Below are 27,011 nucleotides of genomic sequence, written 5' to 3'. Positions count from 1 at the left end.
TTGGAAAACTTTACCTCTTGGCCCCACTATCTTTTTCACTGTGCTGCATCAATTTCTCCATTGGCACATAGCACAGGTTAAAGAGTTGTGTAAAAATAATGCTTTGCTAAACTCCTCCTCTGATTTGTATATTCTTTATTTGAAAATCAATAAAAAGATTGAAAAATGAAATGAATAAAAATAATGCTAGAATATGGTTCTGGGAAAAGTGGTTCCCCCTGCATTAACATTCCAGATAATTATAACTTCCGTGTCCAAATGGATGTTCAGATAGGTTGATAGGTCATTTGCCAACTACTTTTTGTTCTGGACGACATCAAGCTTCTGAGTGTATTTGAGTGTATCCAGGCAAATGGGGGTCGTCCATCACATTCCCAACTGTGCCTTGCAATTGGTGGAAAGGCTTATTCACTTAAGGGGCATCATTTGCTGTGAGCAAAGCTGCTCTGTAAGCCTTGGTATTTATGTGGCTGTTTCATTTAGGTTTCTGGTCAATGGTGAAGGCAAGATTGAGGCACTTAGCAAAGGTGATGCCACTAAATTCAAGGATAGGTGGTCAAATGAACTATGAACACCATTTCGTCCCTCAAGCTTGCTCTGCATTTAATAAGATCATAGCTGATCTGAACAAAACCACAAACTTATGCACAGTAACCTTTCACATCCATGCTCATCAATAATCTACTACAACCTTAAAATAATTAAAGACTTGTTCTCAGAGCACTTCAGAAGATCATTATCCCTAAAAATAATTCTGTCAACTTTTAAATTTTCAAACAGAGACAGTTCCCTGTTGGACCTCTTCATTACTGAAAGGTTGTGAATAAAAATGTACATTGTACAGATAATAAGTGTGTATCCTCACTTCTGAGCTAATGAAAGAGGATAGGTTATTGATTAAGTAGCTGAAGATGGTCATGCCTAGGGCACTATCCTAGGGCTGAGATAAATAATCTCCAATAATCACAATCATCCTTTGTGCAAGATATAATTCCAAGCATTGGCTTTTTTTTAATCCTGTAGAAGGGTCTGGGCCCAAACTGTTGATTGTTTACTTTTTTCCATAGATGCTGCCTGGCGTGCTGAGTTCCTCCAATATTATATGCATGTCGCTTTGATTTCCTGTATCTGCAGATTTTTTTGTGTTTGTGATTTTTTTTTCCTCCTTGGTTTGTTCAGATCTTTATCAATGTTGCCTTGATGTCAGGATGTACACATACATAAATACTAGCACCAGTGTTATCTGTATTTTTAAATCATGATCTGACTTTCCTAAAATTCATATATTATTACCATTGGAAATAAAACAAACATGCCTCCAATCCATATCGTTTGTCTGTTTAAAGATATGCCTCTATTAAAAAAATCTTCATTCAGAAATACATTCACTGTAGTCTATTAATTTTAATAAGATTTATTGGCAATAATATTTCACAATTACATCAAGTACTCTAACAAAATCAAGGCACCTGATTCAGAACAAATGGCACAAAACAGACTGAGTTACACATCAGGATCTAAATGTTCACCCAGAAACACCAAGGCTAAAACTGAGATCTGTATTTTTTTTTTGTTCCCATGGCAATAGCATTAGTTAGCAAGTGAGACAGGAAGACTGACCACTGTGAGAAATGAGCCAAGTGTCTACCCTTCCGTTTGCAGTAAGTAATGTGGTGGTTTTATGTTAATTGCTTGCACTGGTCCGGTCCTATTCACAGTTACTTTCTGCTCCTTTCATTCGCAGTTGTGCAAAATTAAAGGTGTCAAACTTTGCAAAGTACAAGAAATTAAAGGTCTCATTTTAATCCATCTTTATGAAAAAGAAAGCTTTTGAAGTGTAAACATAATTCAAGTCCCATCTTTTGGACAGGAAAGCCTCAGAGGCCATGCACACCATTTGTTTGCTGCAGTGTTATCTCAAGATCTTTATCACCATTTGCTGCCTCCAAATGTTATAAACCAGTTAAATCAAATTTGCAACTTCAATTGCAAATAGCAAGATCCCACGTCACCTGGTATCATGCTCGTATGATCTCCAAATCCCCAACCCCTCCCTCCACAAAAGGCCCTACAAGCCATGGTCTGCCTAAACCATGGGACCCCACAGTGTTATTGTCAATAGTCAGACTCAGAGCAGTATTACATCCTAGGAGACAATCTACCATTTCCCCCAGGTCAAAATTATAGGAATTACAAAACTTAAATTGCCCAATATTAGTACAATTTTTAAACACAACCATATGCTTCAGAAGTTGATTCACGACATTAGTTCAGTAAGCCACTGGTGGAGAGATCCCCGTCAGCTGAATTCTGACACTGGGTCACCGATCCGAAACTTTGACCATTTTTCTTTCCATAGATGATGCTTGACCTGCTGAGTTTTCCCAGTATTTTCTGAATTTGTACTTGTCAGCTAAATGCCATTTAACTGTAAATCTTTTGTATGGGAGGGTGCAATTAACCATACTTACAAATGCTAACCAAGCTACTTCAGTATTAAGGACCAAACCTGCTCCTCTTCTGAAGCTTAATTTTCATAGGGTGCAAGTCCTCAAACTATTTTGCAACTGGGATCCATAACATTCAGGAAGCTTTATCAACTATAGAAGGACATATTAGGGAAATATCTCTACTTGTAAGAGTGAAAGCAATTGTGTCTGCCATCCCAAAAACTTTTAATAAAGGAACAAAGCCAGTTATCTTCAACCCTTCAGTCATTAATGTGAAGTATCACTACACCAGGAGCACTAGCTTTAAATATCCGTTAGGCTTCCAAAAGCTTTCATTCAATCAAGTCTGTAATCCTCTAAAAATCAGTTAATGAATTGTGACTGAATAACCACATTTCAGTTCACCAGGACTAGAATTATCCTTAAGATTTTAAAATCTACAACCTTCAAATTCCAGATAGTTATGTGTCACAGGAGTATTGTTTTTCCCTGAATGATCATCATTGCGACATTACCAACTGGAAGACTTAAGCATGACCAGAAGTCCAGGGCACCAAATACTGACAATTTGATCAAAGCATTCAAAACCAAGTGGCTACTGAATCTAAGGCACAAGATGTTTATATAAGCTTCGTTATGGCAGCATATTGCAAATAGATTAATAGGGCGGGACAGGAATCTTTGTCTATGAGGAAGTAGGCTGGCGGTGAGGCTCCTGCTCACCAATGGTCTGGTACGAAGTTCGATCTTGACTACCAGGTAAACCTGGAAAACCTGCATGGAACAATTCAGAGAAAAGTCATTTTTGTATGGCCCCCCAACAGAAAACTCACAGAAGTACAGTATCTGAAGCAAAAGGATAGTGAGGGATAAAATTGGTCCCTTAGAGAATCAGGGTGGTCAGCTATGTGTGGAGCCGAGGGAGATGGGAGAGATTTTGAACGATTTCTTCTCTTCGGTATTCACTAAGGAGAAAGATATTGAATTGTGTAAGGTGTGGGAAACAAGTAAGGAAGTTATGGAACCTATGACAATTAAACAGGTGGAAGTACTGGCGCTTTTAAGAAATTTAAAAGTGGATAAATCTCCGGGTCCTGACAGGATATTCCCCAGGACCTTGAGGGAAGTTTGTGTAGAGATAGCAGGAGCTCTGTCGGAGATCTTTCAGATGTCATTAGAAATGGGGATTGTGCCGGAGGATTGGCGTATTGCTCATGTGGTTCCATTGTTTAAAAAGGGTTCTAGAAGTAAGCCTAGCAATTATAGACCTGTCAGTTTGACATCAGTGGTGGGTAAATTAATGGAAAGTATTCTTAGAGATAGTATTTATAATTATCTGGATAGACAGGATCTGATTAGGAGTAGCCAGCATGGATTTGTGCGTGGAAGGTCATGTTTGACAAACCTTATTGAATTTTTTGAAGAAGTTACGAGGAATATTGACGAGGGTAAGGCAGTGGATGTAGTCTATATGGACTTCAGCAAGGCCTTTGACAAAGTTCCACATGGAAGGTTAGTTAAGAAGGTTCAGTCGTTAGGAATTAATGCTGGAGTAATAAAATGGATTCAACAGTGGCTAGATGGGAGATGCCAGAGAGTAGTGGTGGATAATTGTTTATTGGGATGGAGGCCGGTGACTAGCGGGGTGCCTCAGGGATCTGTTTTGGGCCCAATGTTGTTTGTAATATACATAAATGATCTGGATGATGGGGTGGTAAATTGGATTAGTAAGTATGCCGATGATACTAAGGTAGGAGGTGTTGTGGATAATGAAGTGTGTTTTCAAAGCTTGCAGGGAGATTTATGCCGGTTAGAAGAATGGGCTAAACGTTGGCAGATGGAGTTTAATGCTGAGAAGTGTGAGGTTCTACATTTTGGCAGGAATACTCCAAATAGAACATACAGGGTAAATGGTAGGGCATTGAGGAATGCAGTGGAACAGAGAGATCTAGGAATAACAGTGCATAGTTCCCTGAAGGTGGAGTCTCATGTAGATAGGGTGATGAAGAAGGCTTTTGGAACGCTGGCCTTTATAAATCAGAGCATTGAGTACAGAAGTTGGGATGTAATGCTAAAATTGTACAAGGCATTGGTAAGGCCAAATTTGGAATATTGTGTACAGTTCTGGTCACCGAATTATAGGAAAGATATCAATAAATTAGAGAGTGCAGAGACGATTTACTAGGATGTTACCTGGGTTTCAGCACTTAAGTTACAGAGAAAGGTTGAACAAGTTAGGTCTCTATTCATTGGAGCGTAGAAGGTTGAGGGGGGATTTGATCGAAGTATTTAAAATTTTGAGAGGGATAGATAGAGTTGACGTGAATAGGCTGTTTCCATTGAGAGTAGGGGAGATTCAAACGAGAGGACATGATTTGAGAGTTAGGGGGCAAAAGTTTAAGGGAAACACAAGGGGGTATTTCTTTACTCAGAGAGTGATAGCTGTGTGGAATGAGCTTCCTGTAGAAGTAGTAGAGGCCAGTTCAGTTGTGTCATTTAAGGTAAAATTGGATAGGTATATGGACAGGAAAGGAGTGGAGGGTTATGGGCTGAGTGCGGGTAGGTGGGACTAGGTGAGGTTAAGAATTCGGTACGGACTAGGAGGGCCGAGATGGCCTGTTTCCGTGCTGTGATTGTTATATGGTTATATATCAAATACCCAGGAGAACCTCCTCACAACCTGGTACTAGCCATGAATTCAATAAAGTACGTTGTTGAGAACTCATCTGTTCAACCTTTCAAGCTAAAGGATGGACAGTAAAGTCATTTGTAATTAAATGCATTAAATATTAACGTAAGCAAGGAAGCAGTTACTTACTCTGGTCTATTCTCATTTCCAGTTCTCTTGAAAAAATTTTCTTTCTACAAACTATACAGTATAACTACTCTAAAGTGTTAACAATTCTCTGCTTCAATCTCAGATTCTAGTAGTACATATAAATTTTGTTTTGCTGATTATGTCTGTTATCTATAGCCTCTCAAACACTGGAAACTATATTTTAATCTGCTGTCTTCTTTATTAATAATTTTAAATACCCTTATCAAATCTTTAATCAACTGCAAACCATCTCAAGTCACTTCACAGAGTTGTAATGAAGTTAATAAAATTATGAAGAAGAGTGAGAAGGCTTAGAAAGGCAGAAGGCAGTATGAAATGAATTCCAGACTTTGGGGCGAGAGAGTGAAGACAGTGCCAGTAACGTAGTTAAAAGGAGGGGCATCCACAGTAGCACAGAGTTATAGATTCATCAGAACAAAATAATCGTGATGGGATTTAAACATAAAGAATGAAAACAAAATTAGTCACCAAGGGGATGATAAATGAATGAGTCTGGATGATTATAGTGTAAGCACTAGAGTTGTGAATGAGTTGAAGTCTATAGAGGGTGGAACATTGGAGACTTGGTCAGCAGACCATTAGAATCTTTAGGATAAACTAAAAGTTCAATTCCAAAACAAACAGAGCTATGGTTACAAACTGAAACAAAAACAGATGCTGGATATCTATACAGAAAACTTGAAACAGTCAATACAAATTACTGGCTCAACATGAAACGATGACCAAAATGAACACCTCAGTTAAATACAAACACTATTGTCACGATGTTACAGAGACTGAAACAAGAAATCGCATGAGCTAAGGTTTAGGAGTTACAAAATTGGAAAAGAATAGACCAAAGATCAGGTGGTAGATTTTAAATACAATGATCAGAAGCTTTCCCCCCTCTTTCACCACCAGTCTTCTTCCCAAAAGCAGCTAATGAGAAGAGAATTAGCCCAAAGCAGAGGTAACATGCACAGCAAGCATGTCAAGAAAACAATAATTTCTTGTGGGCTGTTTAATGGAGCGTGGTTGAGGAACCGAAGGGTGTATCTCATGTATAAGATGAGCTGAGGAAGGGAAAAATAAATGATAGGAGAAAGCAATGCAGACCAGGGATATAGAGGAATACAACAAAGGAAGACAAACGCTTGAATCCAAATTCAGTAGCAAGCTTGTTGGTTTGCCATACTATTTGTTTGAAGAAGGGTGTAGACAAGGAAAGAAGGATTTAAGGAGTCAGAAATAACTTTGTTCAAAATAATTTTTTAATCAAAAGGTTCCTCCCAAACATAATGACAATTCTGTTAACTACTTTTTTGCCCATTCCTTACTTTAATCCCTAGTATTCATGGAAACATCATTTCCAACACAGGAGGAAATCATTAACACATGTTTCCACATTAGCCTATGTCTATTTAAGCTAATAAATGTCAATATGAAAATTATAAATTATTCATCATGTCTTCAGTTTTCCTATAATTGGATTCATCTTCCACTACACAACTTACAGAAGTGCAAATTCGCAAAGGGCAGGACAACATCTTTAAATTTCTAGTCAATTTGGCCAGCAGGCTACTGTAAGGCAAACCTTGTCAACTTTTCATGTTTGATAAATTCCCATTCAATATGAACTTGTAACAAATATGCCAAAAAGAAACAAAAATGACAAATGCAAATAAGTAACATTCAGAATCATCATAACATAAAAGTTAACATAAAAATAACAGCAACATTTCAACAGCCAAGGAACGATCAAATAATTATTGCAAGATCACCAATCAAAGCAGGAGGATTGAGGACTGCAGCAAAGGAGGAAGATTGTACACACGCTGCAGGTGAGGCAGGGACAGGTGGTTCAGTAGGAGCGACTGGAGTAAGGATTGGATTCAACACTATCACACGTAAACCTGCTGTCAGTGGAGCTATCCAGGTCTGGGATGGAGAGAACAAGGGAGAGGGAGAGAACAAGGGGAGAGAGAGAGAGCAAGAGAGAAAGAAATAAAAATACAAACATAAGGTTTGAAAGCAACATTTTTATGAGGCTGAGTAGCAGGTAACCAACTAAACTGGCAACATAAAGTACAATTGTACAAAATTAAAGCTTGACACTTGGAATAATTCACTGAATTCACTCATTCGAGAAATAAATGCATTTAAGAACTTCAGGCAGAGAAAAAAACTAATGTCTGACAAAACCCAAACCTCAAAATTTAAGGGAAAAATTATATATTAATGGATCCTATTCTTAATCTGTTTAGATCTATGTGTAATTTTTTTTAGAAATAAGAATGTTTTTTACTCAAAACATTAAACTGGATTTATCTCAAAGATACTGAAGAACAGGCAGTATGGTTTCCAGAATCTTGTTTTTATATCAGATTTCCTGTATCTTTGTCCTCTTATTTTTTAATTGTCAGGATATAGCTCCAATACCATAATGGATTCACTGGAGGACACTGCTCCTATACTTATTCAGCAAATATGCAAGCCTATACAGATCTGAGATGAAGCAGGAGCAAGGACAAGATCTGTATTTTCTGGGGGAGAGGTTGCAGAAATAGAAAGTGATGGAGATATACTATGTCAGTGTCAGCTAGCAGCTATGGAGAGACAGACAGAATTAATTTCATTTCACTGTCTGCACATGCTCCCTGACCTACTCGGTAGCGCCACCAATATGTTCAATTAACAGTATATGTTAGCAACGTGATTCAATGGCCTTTAACTTAATGGGAAGACACCTTCTTAAACCATCCATACAGTCAGCCAGCCTACCCCACCATAACATTTCCCAATAGCATCTATGTTCCCACAGAGTTTGTGTTCCTACTACTCCCCCAAAATCTATTGGTCCAGATATCCCTACTCATTTGTGTCAATAATATTCAAGTCTTATTCTGATGCATGGGCTGACAGAAATGCCTGTTTTACTTGGATGAAGTCATGATCCTTGAAACTTTGTCTGCTCCCTCTGAACAGCTTACCTACACTTACAGGATCAAGATTGTTGGCATAGGTTGCAAACTTTAGCATCAAAGGGATACAGCACTGATAAACAAGTATACTCTGGATTCTATCACTAGGAATTGTTCTGTTCCACTTACAGTGCATTATCAGACAAACTGGTGTTGGGGAATTGCTCTTGCAGAGCAGGGGATGTTGTATTCTCTGCACCAGACGCATGCAAAGGATCTTGAAATGGGAAAGGGTGGGTGGTGAAGTCACCTGGTCAATAAACAAAACAGTTTTCATTTGGGTAGTAGGGAAGGTATTGAGATTTTACAGAGCTCTAAGCATTCTTTCAATGCATTGAAAAACCACCAGCTCCCACCCATGTCTTGATCCCTGGAGCTAACGATAATGACACTTGGCTCAAATTCTTACCGATGTTTATATAGCAATCTCCTCCTCGCTGCTTGTACATCTGATACACAAAGAGACAGGAAACTGGTTTCAGGAGGAGGCTCAAAATGGCCATACCAACACTGAAGCGGAACTGATCCCTCTGTGCATTGCTGCTATAGACTGCAGCAAATTGCTCATACTTGATTGCAATGTGGATGATGTCCAAGAGGATGGTGGTTATTGTGCCAACTAAATACTGAAAGAAAAAGAGACATCAAAGTCAGCTTCAACTGGCAACAGTTTCTGAACTAAACGTGGAAAGCAGGAGGGGAGGATAAAGGAAGACCAGCAGACTGACCTGATTAATGACATTCATTGTTTTGTGCATCTGAAGCAATCCTCAGCCTGTGCTGAGAATTTAACAGTATGCAATAGCTCAATGGTGCAGGACAATTCCAGGAAATGAGAAAAATTAAATTTCTTTCTACTTATCAATACTGTATTTGTATTCTGATATGTTCTGTAACTATGCCCAGTTTTCAGGATGAACAAAAAAGTTTAAATCATGAACTAGTACAGAAGCAACCAGTGTTTGGTGTTTAGAGAACTCATCTCCACCAGTCGTAAAATGGGAAATAGCCTGAGCAGATGAATTTGGTGATGCAGAAAGGGGGAACAAATAGGATTGTCAGAAAGGGGATTGAGACGTGGGAGTCAGAGAGGGGGAGAGGGAGGGGGGTTCGGGGGAGATTTGAGTATGGTTGAAAGAGGGGACAAGTAAGGGTTTGGACAGATGGGACAGAGAGAGATAGGGAAATGAAGAGAGAGGGCTGACAGTGTTGAAAAAGACAGAAAAATGGAAAAGAAAGATAAAGTAAAGCCCAAGGAGTTCACCCCTCTTAAGCTTTAATGAATTGTTTCAATGCAATCTCCCAATGCAACAAACACACAGGTGATGTGTCAGAATAAATAGCCCTAGACACGAAACTTTCTGTGACTTTGAGTTTTGGAACCTTTGATTTTCACAAGGTGTTCAACAGTGCAGTGGGTGGATGGCTGGTTTAGTACTAAGGAAACAACCACTGCTGCAAGATTTGACCCCGTGATCTTCAGAGGCTGAAGGTGATGAAACAGATCTTGATACTTGTAAGTGTCACAAGTTTAGACATATGGTACCAATTTTTTTTTATTAAACAAAATATACTTTATTCAAAAATGAAATTATATACAATAAACCATTCAATGACTTTCAATTCTTTCCAGTTGATTCCATTACTGTGTTTACATTTTCAAAATTCAAAATTGTTGCCACCCACGTGACACTCTGTTCTTACACATTTATATTCAGGGGGTATACCCCCCCCCACTCCACTACTCCTCAACTCCCGTGGGAGAAGAACCCTAGACTGTGGTCCTTCCCCACTGGGCCCTTGCGGTGGCTGCACCAAGTTTGAGTGCGTCCCTCAGCCCGTACTCCTGCAGCCAAGAATGTGCCAGTCGGCAGCATTCCCCCACGGACATCTCTGTGTGCTGGTAGACCATCAAGCTTCGGGCCGACCAAAGAGCGTCTTTGACCAAGTTGATGATCTGCCAGCAGCACCGGATGTTGGTCTCCATATGCGTCCCCAGGAACAGCCCGTAGATCAGAGAGTCCTCTGTTATGCAGCTGCTGGGGATGAACCTCGACACTGCCCCTTCCATCCTCCTCCACACCTTCTCTGCGAACCCACAGTGTGCAAAGAGGTGGGTTACCAACTGCTCCTCACTACAGTCCTCCTGTGGGCAGAGGGGTGTGGAGACGACGTTCCGGGTGTACAGGTGGGATCGGACTGGGAGGGGCCCTGCTCACCGCCAGCCAGGCGAGGTCTTGGTCCCTGTTGGTGAGGTCTGGCGATGAAGCATTTTGCCAGATGAACTGAACAGTCTGCTCAGGGAACCACCCCACTGTGTCCATCACGTCCTTCTCCTGCAGTGCCTGCAGGACCTTACATGCTGACCACTGCCTGATGGCCCTGTGGTCAAAGGCGTTGACCTAAAAGAACTTCTCTATGAAGGACAGGTATGGCAGCAACGACCAGCTGACAGGGGTGTTGTGCGGGAAAGGGGCCAGACCCATCCTTCGGAGCCAGGGCGACAGGTAGAACCTGGGCACATAGTGGTACTTGGTGCCCATGTACCTGGGATCCACACACAACCTGATGCAGCCACACACGAAGCTGGCCGTCAGGGTGAGGGCGACACTTAGGACTTTTTTGCCCCCGTTGTCCAGGGACTTGTGCATGGTGGTCCGTCTGACCTGCTCCATCTTGGATCCCCAGACGAATCTGAAGACGGCTCGGGTGATTTCCGAGCTGAAGGAGCGGGGGACTGGCCACACTTGTGCTAAGTGCAGCAGCCCTGAGAGCACCTCACACCTGATGGCCAGGTTCTTGCCCGCTATCGATGAGGAGCGCCCTCCCCACAGCCCCAATTGCTGTTTGACCTTGGCAGTCCACTCCTGCCAGTTCTTGTTGCACGCCTCGGCCCTTCCGAACCAGATCCCCAACACCTTCATGTGATCAGCCCTGATGGTGAAGGGGACGCTGGATCGGTCAGGCCAGTTGCCGAAGAGCATAGCTTCGCTCTTCGTGCGGTTGACCCTGACCCCCAATGCCTGCTTGAACTGTTCACATATGCTGATCAACCTGCGAACTGTCCTCGGATCAGAGCAGAAGACGGTGACGTTGTCCATGTACAGGGAGGTTTTGACTTGAGTCCCTCCACTGCCTGGCAGCGTCACCCCTCTTATGCCCCCATCCCTCCTGATGGCTTCGGCAAAGGGTTCTATGCAGCACACGAACAAGACAGGGGAGAGAGGGCAGCCCTGCCTGACTCCAGACCTGATGGGGAAGCTGTCTGTTTCCCACCCATTGACCTGGACTGCGCTACAGATGTCCGTGTAGAGCAGTTTGATCCAATTCCAGATTCTTTCCCTAAATCCCATGTTGGACAGTACATCCGCCATGTACGTGTGCGATATCCTGTCGAAGGCTTTCTCCTGGTCCAAGCTGACCAGGCAGGCATCCACCCCTCTGTCCTGCACGTAGGCAATGGTGTCCCTCAGCAGCGCGAGGCTGTCTGAGATCTTCCTGCCTGGTACAGCACAGGTTTGGTCCGGGTGGATCACCTGCTCCAGTGCAGACTTGACCCTGTTGGCGACAGCCTTGGACAGGATCTTGTAGTCCACATTCAGGAGTGAGATGGACCTCCAATTTCTAATGTCTTCCCTCTCCCCCTTCCGCTTGTAGATGAGGGTGATGATGCCCTTCCGCATGGATTCTGACATGCTGCCTGCCAGGAGCGTAGTGTTGTACACTTCCAGCAGGTTGGGGCTCATCCAGTTCCATCCGGTACAACTCGACCGGTAAGCCGTCGCTTCCGGGAGTCTTACCCGACTCAAAGGAACGGATGGAGCCAGTCAGCTCGTCCAGGGTCAGTGGCTGCGGGAGGCTGTGGAGTCTGGGCCTTTTCTCCGTACAGACCGGCATAGAAGGACCTGCAGATCCTCAGTATGTCTGTCTGCGAGGACGCGACTGAGCCGTCCTCTTCCTTAAGGTTGTGGATCACAGAGCTCCTCCTGTGCACCTTTTGGAAGAAGAATCGTGAGCACGTCTTGTCCTGCTCCACGGTTTGGACCCTCGATCGGAAGATGATCTTGGAGGACTCGGCGGCAAAGTGCTGGGCCTGCCGCCCTTCACCTCCCGCAGTTCCTCCCTGACATCCACCCCCCTCGACTGCAGAAGGAGGAGTTGCTGCAACTCTGTCTGGAGTTTACGCAGTTCCCTCTGCCCCTGCCTTGCTCTCTGGATACCCTTGCAGATGAAGAACCTCTTGATGTTCTCCTTGGTGGCTTCCCACCAGTGAACCGGGGAATCAAAGAAGGCTTTCAAGGTTCTCCAACCTATGTACTCTTTCTCTAGTTCCTTGATGTTCTCTGGGGTCAGCAGCTTGACGTTCAGCTTCCACGTCCCCCTCCCTGCCTTCCAGTCCTCCTGTAGGTGACAGGTGGCTCGCAGAAGGCAGTGGTCAGAGAAGAATACCGGCGTGACGTTGGTGATTCTGACTGTGAGGGACTCTGACAGGAAAAGGAAGTCGATCCGGGAACAGGCTGAGCCGTCCGATCGTGTCCAGGTGGCTTGCGGCTGAGCTCCACCTGTGGGAGCGCCAAAGGCGTCGCGCAGCTTGGCTGTCTTTACCATATCCATCAGGAGTCTGGAAGTACTGTCCAGCCTGCCGTCGGCGCTGCTGGATCGTCCAGCCGCATCAATGATGCAGTTGAAGTCTTCGGCCAGAATGACCGGCCTGGACGTCACCAGCAGCGGTGGGAGCTGCTCGAGGACGGCCAGCCGCTCACTCCACACAGGGGAAGCGTACACGTTGATCAGCCAGAGTGGATTGCCCCAGTATTTGATGTCTGCTCCCAGGAGGTGCCCGCCAACCACCTCTTTAACTTGGGTGATTGAGAAGTTGCCTCCTCGTAGCAGAATCCCCAGGCCGGAAGCGCGACAGTCGTTGCCCCCCGACCACACCGACAAACCCCGGGTCCACCAACGTGACCACCTCCGGTAGTTGCGGAGGTGTGACAGTCCACACTCCTGGAGGAAGGTCACGTCAGCCTTTACCGAGTCCAAGTACTGGAGCGTGCTGACGCATCGCCCAGTGCTCTTCAGACTGCGCACATTAACAGATGCCAGTGAAATGTCCGCCATTAAAGTTCTCTATTTCAGCAGCACACTGTCCTTACCTTCGCAGTTCTGAGCCTTCATGCCCATGGCCTTTGTGAAGTCCTTCACCTTCTGTGGGCTTAGGAACTGCAGGTTATTCTCCCCTGGGTGTGGCAGTTCCTGTTCTGTGCCTGGGGGCTTGGAGACTCCCAGGCCTGCTGCCCTTTCAGGCTGCAAGGCGCCATACATGGCTCCAGTCCCGGGTTCCCGGAGCTGGGGGTCTTGGTTGTCTCCACCTCCTGTGCTTGTGCTTGGGAGGTGGCCAGCAGGCTTTGTCCGCCGCTTCGTCTTCTGGGACTGCTGCTGGCCTCCCCCAACTCCTTCCTCATCTGAAGTAGACAGGTTGCAGGAGGCTGCATGGTCCCCTGCCCTTCTCTTCACTCGCTCCTTTCATTTGCCCACAACGCTCCAGCCTTCCTCCCCCTCAGCTCTCCCCTCCTCCATGGACTCCTCCTCCTTTTCCTGTGGCAGGTCCTGGAGGGTCTGCAAGGGGGTGGGGGCCCTCGGGGTGGCTGCGCCTTCTCCTCTGCTGGCGTCTTCCGTTGCTTTGGGCGCCGCCTCTGCAGGGGTGGCGGGTACATCCGATCCTACCGGGGCCCTTCCAGTGCCAGCACCTCCCCTGGTCGCCTGTGAATAGGTGCCAGCACATTTCGGACAGGCCCTGTACAGGTGGTTGGTGCCTCCACAGAGATTGCAGGACTTGGCCTGCGTGCAGTTCTTGGTGAGGCGGCCCTCCACCTTACAGTTCTTGCAGATTATAGCTCTGCACTGGGCTGCAGTTCCCTCCGATGACGAAGACCGAGGGTGGGTGGACAACGCAGCCGTTGGAGTCCACTCTCAGCTTCACCTTCACCTGCCGTTTGCTGGTCCAGCACCCCAGGCTGTCCTCCACGTCCAGACAAGCTACTACGCTCTCCACATACCGAGTGAGGAATGTAAGGACGTCGGCCACCGGCACGTATGGGTTGAACATGTGCACGGTGGCAGTCCGTTCCTGCTGGGCGGCAGCAACGAGGAACTGTGCTTGTAGCAGCGACAGTAGCACCTCTCTCCCCTGCTCCTGGAATAGCTGGAGCAACTTCTGCCACCCTGCAGGTTGTCGGAAGGTGACGTCAAAGAACCCAGCAAAGTCCTGGACGCAGTAGATGTCATCGATCGTAAATCCACAACAGTCCATCAAGACCTTCTGGATGAAGGTCACTCTCATGAATCCGTTGCCCTCGCTCTGGCGTCGCACTGTCAGCCGGACAGTGTTCTTGATGCCCGGGCCTCGGGCTGATGCGCTGTTATCTTCAGCCATCCTGTTCACCCCTGTCGTCGTCATCACTGGAAAGGGATGTTAGATTGGGAGCCAGTCAGCATTAGGATCCATCCCTGCGTCAGCGCAAAACCTTCTCCGCCTTCCGATCGTCGCGTGTCCCAAGGAAACTCCACTTGATCTTAACCAAAAGGCCAAGAAGCGGTACCAATTAGTGTATAGCAGGAAGCCACTGAGTAACAAGATAGACAAGTTTTTTTTCTTAACCCAGCAAGATTTACTGTGACTCACCCTTTTTTGCCAAAGGAAGTACATATATTTTTCTTCTCTGGATTAACTTGCACCATTAAGATGGTCCCTGCAACTTCACTGAAGCATTACCAAATCCTTAAAACATAGCAGCATAGCAGGAGATGAAACAGAACAAATATTATGTTGGGTTAATATGCAAAATATGAGGAAAATCATATGTTAGGAAGATTCTAGATCTTTTCGTCACATAAGACTAACTATCCCTAACCACCATGTGAAAATGGTGGTGAGATGTTAAGTGAACTTCCAAGTTGTTTTGTTGACACAAGTGATCAACTTGTCCTTGATCTGGGTTGATCTCAGGGCAGGAATTCTTAATAGTGTATCTTATTACCGTGCAGAATCAGCTGGTGGGCATACACTGTGATGATAAATAGTCAGACTTGCTGAAAGAATAGTCACTTGGGAAACGGAGAAAGCATACTGAGCATTTGTGAAGTGTGTTTCAGCAAATGTTAGTGGATTAAGAGTGGGGACAGATATTGCCACTCAATGGGGAAAAAATGCCAATGTTAGTGTGGAAGTACTCACCATGAAAATGGCATCAATGGAGTCTCTCTGAGCAATGGCCCAAACCCCAATGGCCAGAACAGCATAATTACTCCAGATGTACGGTCCTGGAAGCCAGAAACACAAACAGCCCCTGTCAAAAAGAAAAGCACCTTCAGCTTAATTCAGTTTCTTCAAGGGATATACACCAGTCTCGTTCATCAAAGAGTCAATGGATTTATGCAACTGAAGACCTTTCAATATACTGTAAATTTAAAATTTCGATCCGATTCCCTCTCTGCTTCCTCTTTGGTATCTCTTTGGCTTAGTGTCTCTTTGGTTCCTCTAGCTTAAGTATTGTTCCAGGAATCTTAAAGTTCCTGTTTTACTGGAATAAGAAAAATATGCCCAAAATGTAGTTCTTAATCCTACAATAAATATATTTCTCCTATCACTTGGCAATGCTCAGTGCCCTGCTGTTGGCAAAACATTACTTGTGTATTGTTGCTTTATAGAAAATGGAACAGTGCAAAAACAGCTCATAATAGTTTGATTGCATTTATTGCAAGGAGGAAGTGGATCTCAGCAAGGATCATTAAAAATATGCTGACTTTCAGCTCATAATGCCCAAACAAATCTGCAAATACTTAAATAAACCACTTTTGCACAATTCATCCTAGCTGCCAAGGGTTATGAATACACATAGCAGGGGCCCCTCCACACATTTAGTTTCCTTGATTTACCCACATGGTCAAAGATGAACTTGGATTGCATCTGCCAAAATGATAATGATTACATTAATAGAACTTCACTTTGGCGCCTGGCCTAATAAACCTAAAAACTCCTCTTGCTTCCATAACTTGTTCTATAAGTTGACAAGTCCTGAGGATAAATCAACTAAATCCTTTTCAATATCCAAAGAGTTACAGCAACCTGTATAAGGCCTTACAATGATTCATCTTCATAAACAATTTTAATGCCTCATTCTAACTTTGACAACTCACAAAATAAGTTTGATCTACAATAATTAACGCAGCCATCTGGGATACAGATTATTACTAATTTCAAAGACTGGAACTCTAGCATTCAATGGTCTGCTTGAAGTGAACAATAATATAATAATATAGTTAGCAGTTAGACTGTGCCCAATCAGTAAGGGAGAGCACAAGGAGAAGATATGTTTTCCCTTAGGTTCACGGCTGAAGATTAAAAAGGCAGCACTTCACAGCAGTTTTTCGGAGTTCGACTGCACACAATCAGTGAGCGGGAGCGCGACAAAAGGATACATTTTCACTTAGGTTCGCAATTGAAGATTAAAAAGATAGCTCTTTGTGGCAGTTTTTTTGGAGTTGGACTGCCTCGAAGCAGTGAACGGAATTCATTAGAAAGTGAGAATAAAATTAAGGTAGAGGCAAGCGAAGCGGCCATTGTGTGTGTGTCCCAGTGTTGGGAGTGGCTTTGGCTCATCAGGCTTGGATATGGCAAGTATCTGGTTAGTTTTTAATTTTTGTTTATTTTTCGTTCCTCGTCTATTAGGGCACAGTTAGTATAGTGTGAATGGCTCCAGTGTCTGCATTGTGTTCTGTATCTGAGATGTGGGAATTCTGGGAGACCTCCAGACTCCCAGATAACCACATCTGCATCAGGTGCAGCAAGCTGCTGCTCCTCAGGAAACATGTTAAGGAACTGGAGCTGCAGCTCGATAATCTTTGGCTCATATGGGAGACTGAGGAAGTGGTAGGTAGGAGCTTCGGGGAGGTAGAGTAGTCACCCTTAGGTTGCAGGAGGCAGGTAACTGACAGGAGAAGAAAGGGAAATGGGCAGCCAGTGCAGAGTACCCCTGTGGCAGTTCCCCTCAATAGTAAATATACCACTTTGGATTCTGTTCAGAGGTCAACCTCGGGGGGGGGGGGGGGGCACAACAACTGGGTCTCTGGCACTGTGGCTCAGAAGAGAAGAGAGGACAGGTGAAGAGGACTGTAGTGGTGATAGGAGATTCCAAAGTCAGAGGAACAAAAATGAGATTGTGTGGGCATAATAGAGACATCCAAATGGTATGTTGCCTTCCAGGGTCAGGCATGCCTTGGACCTGGGTCCACAGCATTCAAGAAGAGGAGGGTGAACAGCCAGAAGTCTTGGTACATATTGGCACCAATGACAGAGGTAGGAAAGGTGAGGAGGTCCTGAAGAGAGATTATAGAGAGCTGGTAGAAAGTTGAAAAACAGAACCTCCAGGGTAGTAATCTCTGGACTGCTGCCTGTGCAATGCAGTGAGGGCAAGAATACTATGAATTGCAGGTGAAAAAGGAGAGGTTAGACCTGAACCTGAGGGAGACCAATAGCATTGTGGGCAGGATTGCTAGAGCTGCTTGGGAGGCTTTAAACTAATTTGGCAGGGGATGAGAACCGGAGTGATGTGATGAGGATATGGTAGTTGATTTGCAAAGAAGAAATATGTTCTGAGACTACTAGCAAGAAGAGGTTGATAATAGGGCAAAATTACAGTCAACAGGATAAGTTGCAATGTAAAAATCATAAGGTGTGAATACAGGACTGAAGGTGTTATATTTGAATGCACACTATATACAGAATAAGGAAGATAAACTTGTCACACAGTTACAGATTAGCACGTATGATATTGTGGGCATTACCGAATCATGGCTGAAAGACTATAGCTGGGAGCTTAACGTCCAAGGATACACATTCTGTTGAAAGGACAGGCAGGTAGGCAGAGAGGTTGGTGTGGCTCTTAGTAAAAATTGAAGCTAAATCATTAGAAAGAGGTGACATAGGAAGGTGTGAAATCACTCTCTATACAGCCAAGGAACAGTAAGGGTAAAAAGACCCTGATGGGAGTTATATACAGACCTCCAAACAGTGCTAAAGATATGGGTCTACAAATGACAACGGGAGATAGAAAATGCATGTCAAAAGGGCAATATTGTGATAGCCATGGCCAATTTCAAAATGCTAGTAGATTGGGGAAATTAGGTTGGTGCTCCATGAGATGGCTTTTTAGAGCAGCTTATGGATCAACTATTCTGGATACAGTGTTGTGCAATGAACTGAAATTGATTAGAGAGCTTAAGGTAATGGATCCTTTAGGGGAGTGTGATCATAATATGATAAAATTCACCCTGCCATTTGAGGAAGAGAAGCTAAAGTCCGATGTATCAGTATTACAGTGGAGTAAACGGAATTACAGAAGCATGAGAGAGGATCTAGCCAAAATTGATTGGCAAGGAACACTAGCTGAAATGATAGCAGAGCAGCAATGGCTGGAGTTTCAGGGAGCAATTTGGAAGGCACAGGATATGTATATCCTAAAGAAGAATATTCTAAAGCCAGGATGACACAACTGTGATTGACAAGAGAAGTCAAAGCCAACATAAAAGCCAAAGAGAGGGCATATAATAGAGCAAAAACTAATGAGAGGTTAGAGGAATGGAAAGCTTTTAAAATCCAACAGAAGGCAACTAAAAGAGTCATGAAGAAAAACACAAACAAGAGAAAATCTGCAGATCCTTGAAGTCCAAGCAATACACACAAAATGTTGGAGGAACTCAGAAGGCCAGGCAGCCTCTATGCAAAAGTGTACAGTCAATGTTTTGGGCTGAGACCTTTCGTTAGGACTGAAGAAAAAGAGATGAGGAGTCAGAGTTAAGGGGTGGGGGAAGGGGAGGAAAAAACACAAAGTGACAGGTGAAATTGGAAGGGGGAGGGGTGAAGTAAAGAGCTGGGAAGTTGACTGGTGAAAGAAATATAGGGCTGGAGAATGGGGAATGGTGAAGGGGAGGCAGAGGGCAATTATTGTAAGTTCAAGAAACTGATGTTCATGCCATCAGGTTGGAGGCTATCCAGACAGAACACAAGGTGTTGCTCCTCCAACCTGAGTGTGGCCACATCGTGACAGTAGAGAATACTTGGACTGACATGTCGGAATGAGAATGGGAAGTGGAATTAGAATGGGGGGGGGGGCACTGGGACATCCCTGCTTTTTCAGGCAGACTGAGCATAAGTGCTCAGCAAAGCATTCTCCCATTCTACGTCAGGTCTCACCAATATACAGGAGGCCACGTCAGGAATACCGGATACAGTAGATGACCCAACAGACTCACAGAGAACCCTGTCTCTGGTGGAGTGGTGGGAAGGTGGGGTGAGGGCAGATGTGCACGAAATGGAAGAGATACGGTTGAGGACAACGTTGATAGGGTTTATCTTGTCCTCACCTACCACCTCATTAGCCTCCGCATCCAGCAAATAATTCTCTGTAATTTCCGCCATCTCAAATTGGATCCGACAACCAAGCACATCTTTCCCTCCCCCACACTTTCTGCTTTCCGCAGGGATCACTCGCTACGCGACTTCCTTGCCCATTTGTCCCTCCCCACTGATCTCCCTCCTGGCACTTATCCTTGCAAGCAGAACAAGTACTACTCTTGCCCCTACACCTCCTCCTCACTACCATTCAGGACCGCAAACAATCCTTCTAGGTTATGCAGCACTTCACCTACGAGTCTATTGGGGTTATCTACTGTATCCAGTATTCCCGATGTGGCCTCCTGTATATCAGTGAGACCCAACGTAGATTGGGAGACCATTTTGCTGACCATCTACGCTCTGTCCATCGGAAAAAGGAAGATCTCCCAGTGACCACCCATTTTAATTCTACTTCCCATTCCCATTCCAACATGTCAATCCAAATCTCCTCTACTGCCGCAATGAAGCCACACTCAGGTTGGAAGAGCAACACCTGATATTCCATTTGGGTAGCCTCCAACCTGATGGCATGAATATTGACTTCTCAAACTTCCGGTAATGCCCCCCCCCCCCCACCCTTCACCATTCCCATTTCCCTCCCTCACCTTAATCTCCTTACCTGCCCTTCACCTTCCTCTGGTACTCCTCTCCCTTTTCTTTCTTCTATGGCTTTCTGTTCCCTCCTGTCAGATTCCCCCTTCTCCAGCCCTGTATCTTTTTCACCAATCAACTTTCCAGCTCTTCACTTCACCACTCCCCCCCCCCCCCCAACCTCCCGGTTTCACCTATCACCTTCCTCCCATACCCCCACTTCTAACTCTAGCTCCTCATCTTTTTTTTTTCCAGTCCTGATGAAGGGTCCTGGCCCAAAACGTCAACTGTACTCTCTTCCACAGATGCTGCCTGGCACGAGTAGACATCGAACCACTGGAAAATTATGCCGGAGAGGTAGAAATGGGGGACAAGGAAATGGCAGACAACTGAATTAATATTTTGGATAAATCTTTACTGTGGAAGACACTTGCTGTATGCCAGAAGTGAGTGAAGTTGCCATTACTAAGGAGAAGGTTCTAGAGAAAATGAAAGTTCTGAAGGTAGATAAGTCACCTAGACCAGATGGTACACGGCCCAAGGTTCTGAAAGAGGTGGCTGAAGAGATTGTGGAGGCATTAGTAATGAATTTTCAATCATCAATTGATTTTGGCATGGTTCCAGAGGACTGGAAAATTGCAAATGTCACACCACTCTTCAAGAAGGAAGAGAGGCAGCAGAAAGGAAACTATAGGCTAGTTAGTCTGACCTCAGTGGTTGGGGAGATGTTGGAGTCAATTATTAAAGATCTCAGGGTACTTGGAGGCAGATGATAAAACAGGCCGTAGTCGGCATGGTTTCCTTAAGGGAAAATCTTGCCTGACAAATCTGTTGGAATTCTTTGAAGAAATAACAAGCTGGATAGACAAAGGAAAATCAGCTGATGTTGTGTACTTGGATTTTCAGAAGGCCTTTGATAAGGTGCCACTCATGAGGCTGCTTAACAAGTTGTGAGCCCATGGTGTTACAGGAAAGACACTAGCATGGATAAAACAGTGGCTGATTGGTAGGAGGCAAAGAGTGGGAATAAAGGGAGCCTTTTCTGGCTGTCTGGTGGTGTTCCAAAGGGGTCTGTTCTGGAATTGCTTTTTTTTGTTATATGTTAATGATTTGGATAACGGAATTGATGGCTTTGTGGCCAAGTTTGTAGACGATACAAAGAAAGGTGGAGGGGCAGGTAGTTTTAACGAAGCAGAGAAGCTACAGAAGGACTTACACAGATTTGGAGAATGGGCAAGGAAGTGGTAGATGGACTACAGTGTCAGGAAGTGTATGGTATGAACTTCGTGAGAAGAAATAAAAGCATGGACTATTTACTAAATGGGGAGAATATTTAAAAAACTGAGATCCAAAGGGACTTGGGAGTCCTTGTGCAGGGTTCCCTCAAGATTAATTTACAGGTTGAATCAGTGGTGAGGAAGGCAAATGTGATGTTAACATTCATTTCAAGAGGACTAGAATACAAAAATAGATCAGCCATGATGAAATGGTGGAGCAGACTTCAAAAACATATATAATTCCTTCTAAAAACTTGCCCAGCAGAAGGAATGATGAGCTTGTGTAGAAGAGTGGGAACAAAATAGAGGAAAACAGGCATTATTTGCAAGAGAAACAGGCCATTTCTGGCACTTAATGTTCTATGATCCTCAATACGTTCCTTGTTGAACACACCCAGAGAGTTTCCTGCCACAAGTCATCTGAGCCAATATCACAGAGGCTTGTGAAATTTCAACAGCATTGCAAAATAGGAAACTAGGCTGAAACAACAGAACAAAACAAGATTTGACTTGTCTCTCTCCTGCTTTCAGATTTCTATATCGACTTCCATTGCAGTAACAGTAATTCTTTTGTAAAGTAAACTGATTTCTAAAATGATACTGATCAAATAGTAAATGCCTCTGCTCTCTGAAGTTCTTCTTTAAAAGTATTATTTCTAAAAGTCAAAAATTATGGTTATTTTCTAGTATAATAATGCTGTAGAGTGTCTGTGATCAAATCACTGGTAAATAAACCCAAAAATTTACAGCTTAGCTTCCTAGAGTTGTACATTATATACCATTAAAGCTGTTCAATACTTTGAAGTATCATTACAAAGTTGTAAGTACAGCTGATGAATGTTATTAACAAGAAGATTAACACAAAATTTGTATCGTATTTAATATTGTGTTTACTATTATTATGCTCTTTGTTTTATTGTGGGTTTCTTTATTGTGCTGCATGGGATCCAGAGTAACAATTATTTAATTCTCCTTTACACTTGAGTACTGGAAATGACATTAAACAATCTTCAATCTTCCTCACTGGTGATCATTTTCAATTAAACCTTTACTGCACCAGTTCCGAGCACAAAAGGACAACATTCTTAAAATACCACGTCTTATAAACTATGTCATACATTAATTCCTGTGAACAATAGCTGCTACCATCAGTTTTCTGTACAATAAACAAAGTCAATGGTTTGTTTGCTATAGGTAATAATTACAGCCCTGTCTCCAAATTTCTAATGAATGCAGATTGGCAGTAAACACTCAGTTTTACCAAGCACTGCTCAATGTGGTACTTGCTGCAGGCTGAGGTTCCTTTTGATCAACCTACCACCCACAGAACAGTGCCCAGCTGGATCCTATCAGCCACCATAATCCTCAACAACGATTGTCATCTCCAGTCTCAGCTGTTCTGATGCTCTACCCCTGGGCTCCCATCCTCATCCTCTGCAAACTTCAGCTCTTCCCTATCTCTGAAACCTATATCCTGTTTTCCTCAAGTCCTTTATATGCCAGTCCTATGTTCATGACAGGAACTCAATCCTGACAAAAGTAACTTGAAAAAATTCACAGATTCTTATCCTCCATTATCCTCCCTACAGTTCGTCACTTCAACTGGACTTTCAACTAATTCTCCTATTGTCTCTCAGCCTTCATTTATTTCCTAATACACCTCAGTAGCACCCTTCTATGTTAACAGGCCACAGGTAATGCTGACAACACTGAACTGGGTAGGGTTGTGAATTGTGAGGAAGGTACCAAGATGCTTCAAGGTGATTAAGTTGAGTGACCGTCAAGTCAAGTTTATTACCACAGTGAGGTTAAGGTGTAATGAAAAAAAAAAATTCTTGCAGCAGCATTGCCAGCACGTAGTTTCAGGCAATATACAGAGCAAATTATACAAAACAGTAAAGGGAGAAAAACAGTATTAAACAAAATCAGAGACAAGTCCATGGTAGTACATAGCCAGAAGAGTTAATTTCCTGAGCTAAGATAAGAGTTGTACAGGTCACTTCAAGAACCTGATGATTATAGGAAGTAGCTGTTCCTGACCGTGGTGGTTTGAGACTTCAGGCTTGACAGCAGCAGCAAGACTAGGATGGGTCCTAGATAGGTCCCAGATTGGGCAGTGGGAACCTTGAGGCATCACCTCCTGTAAATGCTTTCAGTGATGGGGAGGGCTGGATTTCTGTTGGACAAATACGTGGCAAATTCAATATAATATGGATAAATGTAACATTATCAACTTTGGTAGGAAAAACAGGTTAGTATTTAAATAGGGATGGATTGCAAAGGGATATGCAAAGGAATTTGATTATTTTGTATACCAGTATTGACAGCAAACGACATGTTTGCCTTCATGGCAACAAGATTTGAATTCAGACACAAGACAATATTTTGAAATTATACAGGGTCCTGGTGTGATTAAAACAGAATATGGTGTGAGTTTGGTCTCTTTACCCAAGCAGGTTAAACTGCCTGAGAGGGGCATACAACTGATTCCTGGGATTACAGAACAATCATAATCAGAAGAAACTGGGTCAACAAACCCAATATCCACTAGGATTTGTTAAAATGAGATCTTATTAAAATGTACAAAAGTCTGACAAGGCTCAACAGACTGGATACAGGGAGGGCATTTCCTCTGACTGGGACAGGGTATTATGAGAATTAAAAGCCAAGATCACAGTCTCAGGATATGAATTGCTACTTAGAAACAAAAATGAGAAGTTTCTTCACTCCAAGAGTGATTAAACTATGGAATGTACTACCCTAGAGGGTCATGCAGGTCAAGTTGCTAAATATATTGAAGACAAAGGAGGACAGATTTCAAGGCACCAAAGGTATCAAGGATTGTGGTGAGAGGACAGGAATAATAGCTTTAATGTAGAGGATCAACCATTATTGTATGAGATAGGAGATGGCTTGAAGGGCTGAATGGTTTATTGCTGCTCCTACTTTCCTCAGTGGTCATTGTTAGTACCATGCATTTATTTTAATTGTGATACAGTAATTCAAAACCGGATTAACAAACTTCCATCACTCACCAGGTTGTTAGAAGCCAGTGCACAAAGATGATCATCTGTTGGGACAGAACCAGGTCATTCTGGAAAAACTGAACAAACTTTACAGACGGAGAGACATTAACAAATCCTATACCAAGCATATGTCCCTCAATATCACCCCATGGGAATCATGGCACATTCAAAAGTAATAGATATATGAGACTGCATATCACACACACACAAGATGGAAACAGAAAATAGATCTGCACCAGAACCACAGCCCTCCATACCCCTACCATCCATGTACCTATCCAGACTTCTTTTAATTGTTGAAATCAACTCATATGCACCACTTGTGTTGGCAGCTCATTCCATACTCTCATGACCCTGAGTGAAGTTTCCCCTCCCTTAAGCTTTTCACCTTTTACCCTTAACCCATGACCTCTAGTTGTAGTCCCATCCAACCTCAATGGGAAAAGTCTGCTTGCATTTACCCTATCTATTACCCTCATAATCTTGTATACCCCTATAAAATCTCCCCTGCATCCATGGGAAAAGAAACAGGTCAAAGGACCTTTAGCGGAATTAAACAAATAAGAAATGTTGGTTTAGAATTAAAGAGAGAGTAGGGAGTGATGGTTAGGACAAGGAAGGTAGTTTTTGCTGAGGTGACTGAGCCATCAGGTTGATAGTTCAATGAGTGTGGTTACTAAGTGAGAAACTAAAGGAGGAATATTTAGAAGCTGGGAAGAAGGTCAGAGCTATTGCTGAGACTCAATCCAAAAGGAGAAAAATGGCATAATAGTGCCAGCAAAGTAATCACTGTTTAACATTAGATAAAAACAGAAAACGATTGAAAATTCAGCAGGTAAGACAGCATCTGTGGAACAAGAAACAGTCAATCCTTAATGCCTGATACGTTTGCCTGACAAAGGATCTCACACCTGAAGTATTAATTGTTTTATATTTCAAATATTGCTGTCTGACCTATTAAGTATTTATTAGCATCCTCTGTCCTTATTTCAGATCTCCACCACCTACACTTCCATTCTCATTTACATTTAATATTTATTCTTTTGCAAAACAAGTTAATTCTGATCAGAGAGAAGCGTTGGTTTTTATATCGTCCCGAATGCTTCATTGTATCCAGATCAAACATGAAATACTGTTCCTCCTGTTTACATTGGAGCTCATTGGAACAGTGTATAGTGGTAGGGGGATGTCCAATGAAGTGGTAAAAACTGGATTGCTCTGAAGGCTACCTAATTCAAACTTTACATAAACACAAGGTCGTCCAAAACTTTGCACATTAACCTTATACCCGATTATCTATACTGGCTGTTGCTGAAACAGTGCCTTGAACTTAACATCCTTAAACTTTTTACTCCACTTTTTCTCCCTTCCACGAGTCTTTACCAGTCCAAAAACCCTCCCATTATCGTGCCGCGTCTTTGACCATGCTCTTGGTTACCAATTCTAAGATCACTTTTTTTTGTTTTTAATATACTCGTCTGAAGCGCTTTGGGGTGTGTTCCTATGCTAAGTATTATACTGTTGTTTTGACTTTTACTGACTGGATTTTCACCACTAGATCCTCACACCTCTAGCCCCGCGCTTTAAATTTCTCTGATAACCCGGGTTTGCCTCGCGATCTCATTAATTCATTCCCAAATAATTACCTTTAAATTGATAACCGGCAGCGCCATGTTTCCTCTTCACTTGCAGGAAAACTTTAACGCGGACCACGTGACCCAGAGACACATGATAAGAATCGCGTTCTGCAGTGAAAAGAACCGCTCCAGGTCCTTCCGCCCATCTCTGTTCATGGTTTTCCAAGCCCCCAAGCTATAAGGAAAACTGAACATTGCGAACTTTAATATCTTACGGTTTAATTCTGGAACAGTGAAACCGAAATAATCCAATGTTTAAAGGTGGATTGGGTTTGCGAGGGATAATAAATCAACCACGATTGAATGGCGGAATGGTCTAATTCTGCTCCTGTGCTTTATGGTCTAAAATTCTGACTTTTAGTTTTCGGTGCTTGTAACATCTTGCCCCAGGAATGAAACATAAGGTAACATCCGCTCAACCCCGAGCTGAGCAGTATTAACCCAACCCCACAGAATGATGTGCGTTTTCTTAAAGATCAGCTGCTCAGCGCATGAGATCAGATTAATATTCATCGCAAACATTTGGTCCGGGGTCAAGTGACTCTGAAATGCTGGTCTTATCTCGGTGAGTAATTCGGCAGGCCAAGCAGAATGTGTGGAGACAGATTCTGATGCACACGGTCTCGACCCGAAACATCGACCATCTCTTTGCTTCCACGGATACTCCTCGGTCCGCTGACTTTTTCCAAGAGTTTGTCGTCTCTTCTTGCGGATTCAATTGTCTGACGTCTTGTGTCTCCGGATTTTACCATGTGCTGCTTCAGCAAGGCACTCGACTC

At 43.5% G+C, this 27,011-nt stretch overlaps 1 protein-coding gene across 3 annotated transcripts; it reads right to left on the bottom strand.

Annotated features, from left to right (window-relative positions):
- Positions 1 to 1,398: 1,398 nt before the first annotated feature.
- agtrap (angiotensin II receptor-associated protein) lies at positions 1,399 to 26,527 on the bottom strand. Of its 3 annotated transcripts, none has more exons than XM_073031955.1 (4): positions 26,242 to 26,527; positions 24,605 to 24,639; positions 15,484 to 15,595; positions 1,399 to 3,224 (listed from the first exon to the last, which is right to left on the bottom strand). In XM_073031955.1, the coding sequence occupies exons 1-4, from the start codon at positions 26,266 to 26,268 to the stop codon at positions 2,919 to 2,921; spliced, it is 480 nt and encodes a 159-aa protein (XP_072888056.1). In that variant the 5' UTR covers positions 26,269 to 26,527; the 3' UTR covers positions 1,399 to 2,918. The 3 variants fall into 3 exon arrangements, with proteins under 3 accessions (XP_072888056.1, XP_072888055.1, XP_072888057.1); XM_073031954.1 differs by lacking the exons at positions 24,605 to 24,639; positions 26,242 to 26,527 and adding exons at positions 8,659 to 8,875; positions 23,610 to 23,733 and having other exon boundaries at positions 2,987 to 3,224; positions 15,484 to 15,569; XM_073031956.1 differs by lacking the exons at positions 1,399 to 3,224; positions 24,605 to 24,639; positions 26,242 to 26,527 and adding exons at positions 3,231 to 7,206; positions 8,659 to 8,875; positions 23,610 to 23,733 and having other exon boundaries at positions 15,484 to 15,569.
- Between the last annotated feature and the right edge of the window lie 484 nt (positions 26,528 to 27,011).

This window comes from Hemitrygon akajei, chromosome 29, assembly GCF_048418815.1.
Source record: "Hemitrygon akajei chromosome 29, sHemAka1.3, whole genome shotgun sequence".
NCBI lineage: Eukaryota > Metazoa > Chordata > Chondrichthyes > Myliobatiformes > Dasyatidae > Hemitrygon > Hemitrygon akajei.
This window is presented reverse-complemented; position numbering and strand designations above follow the sequence as displayed.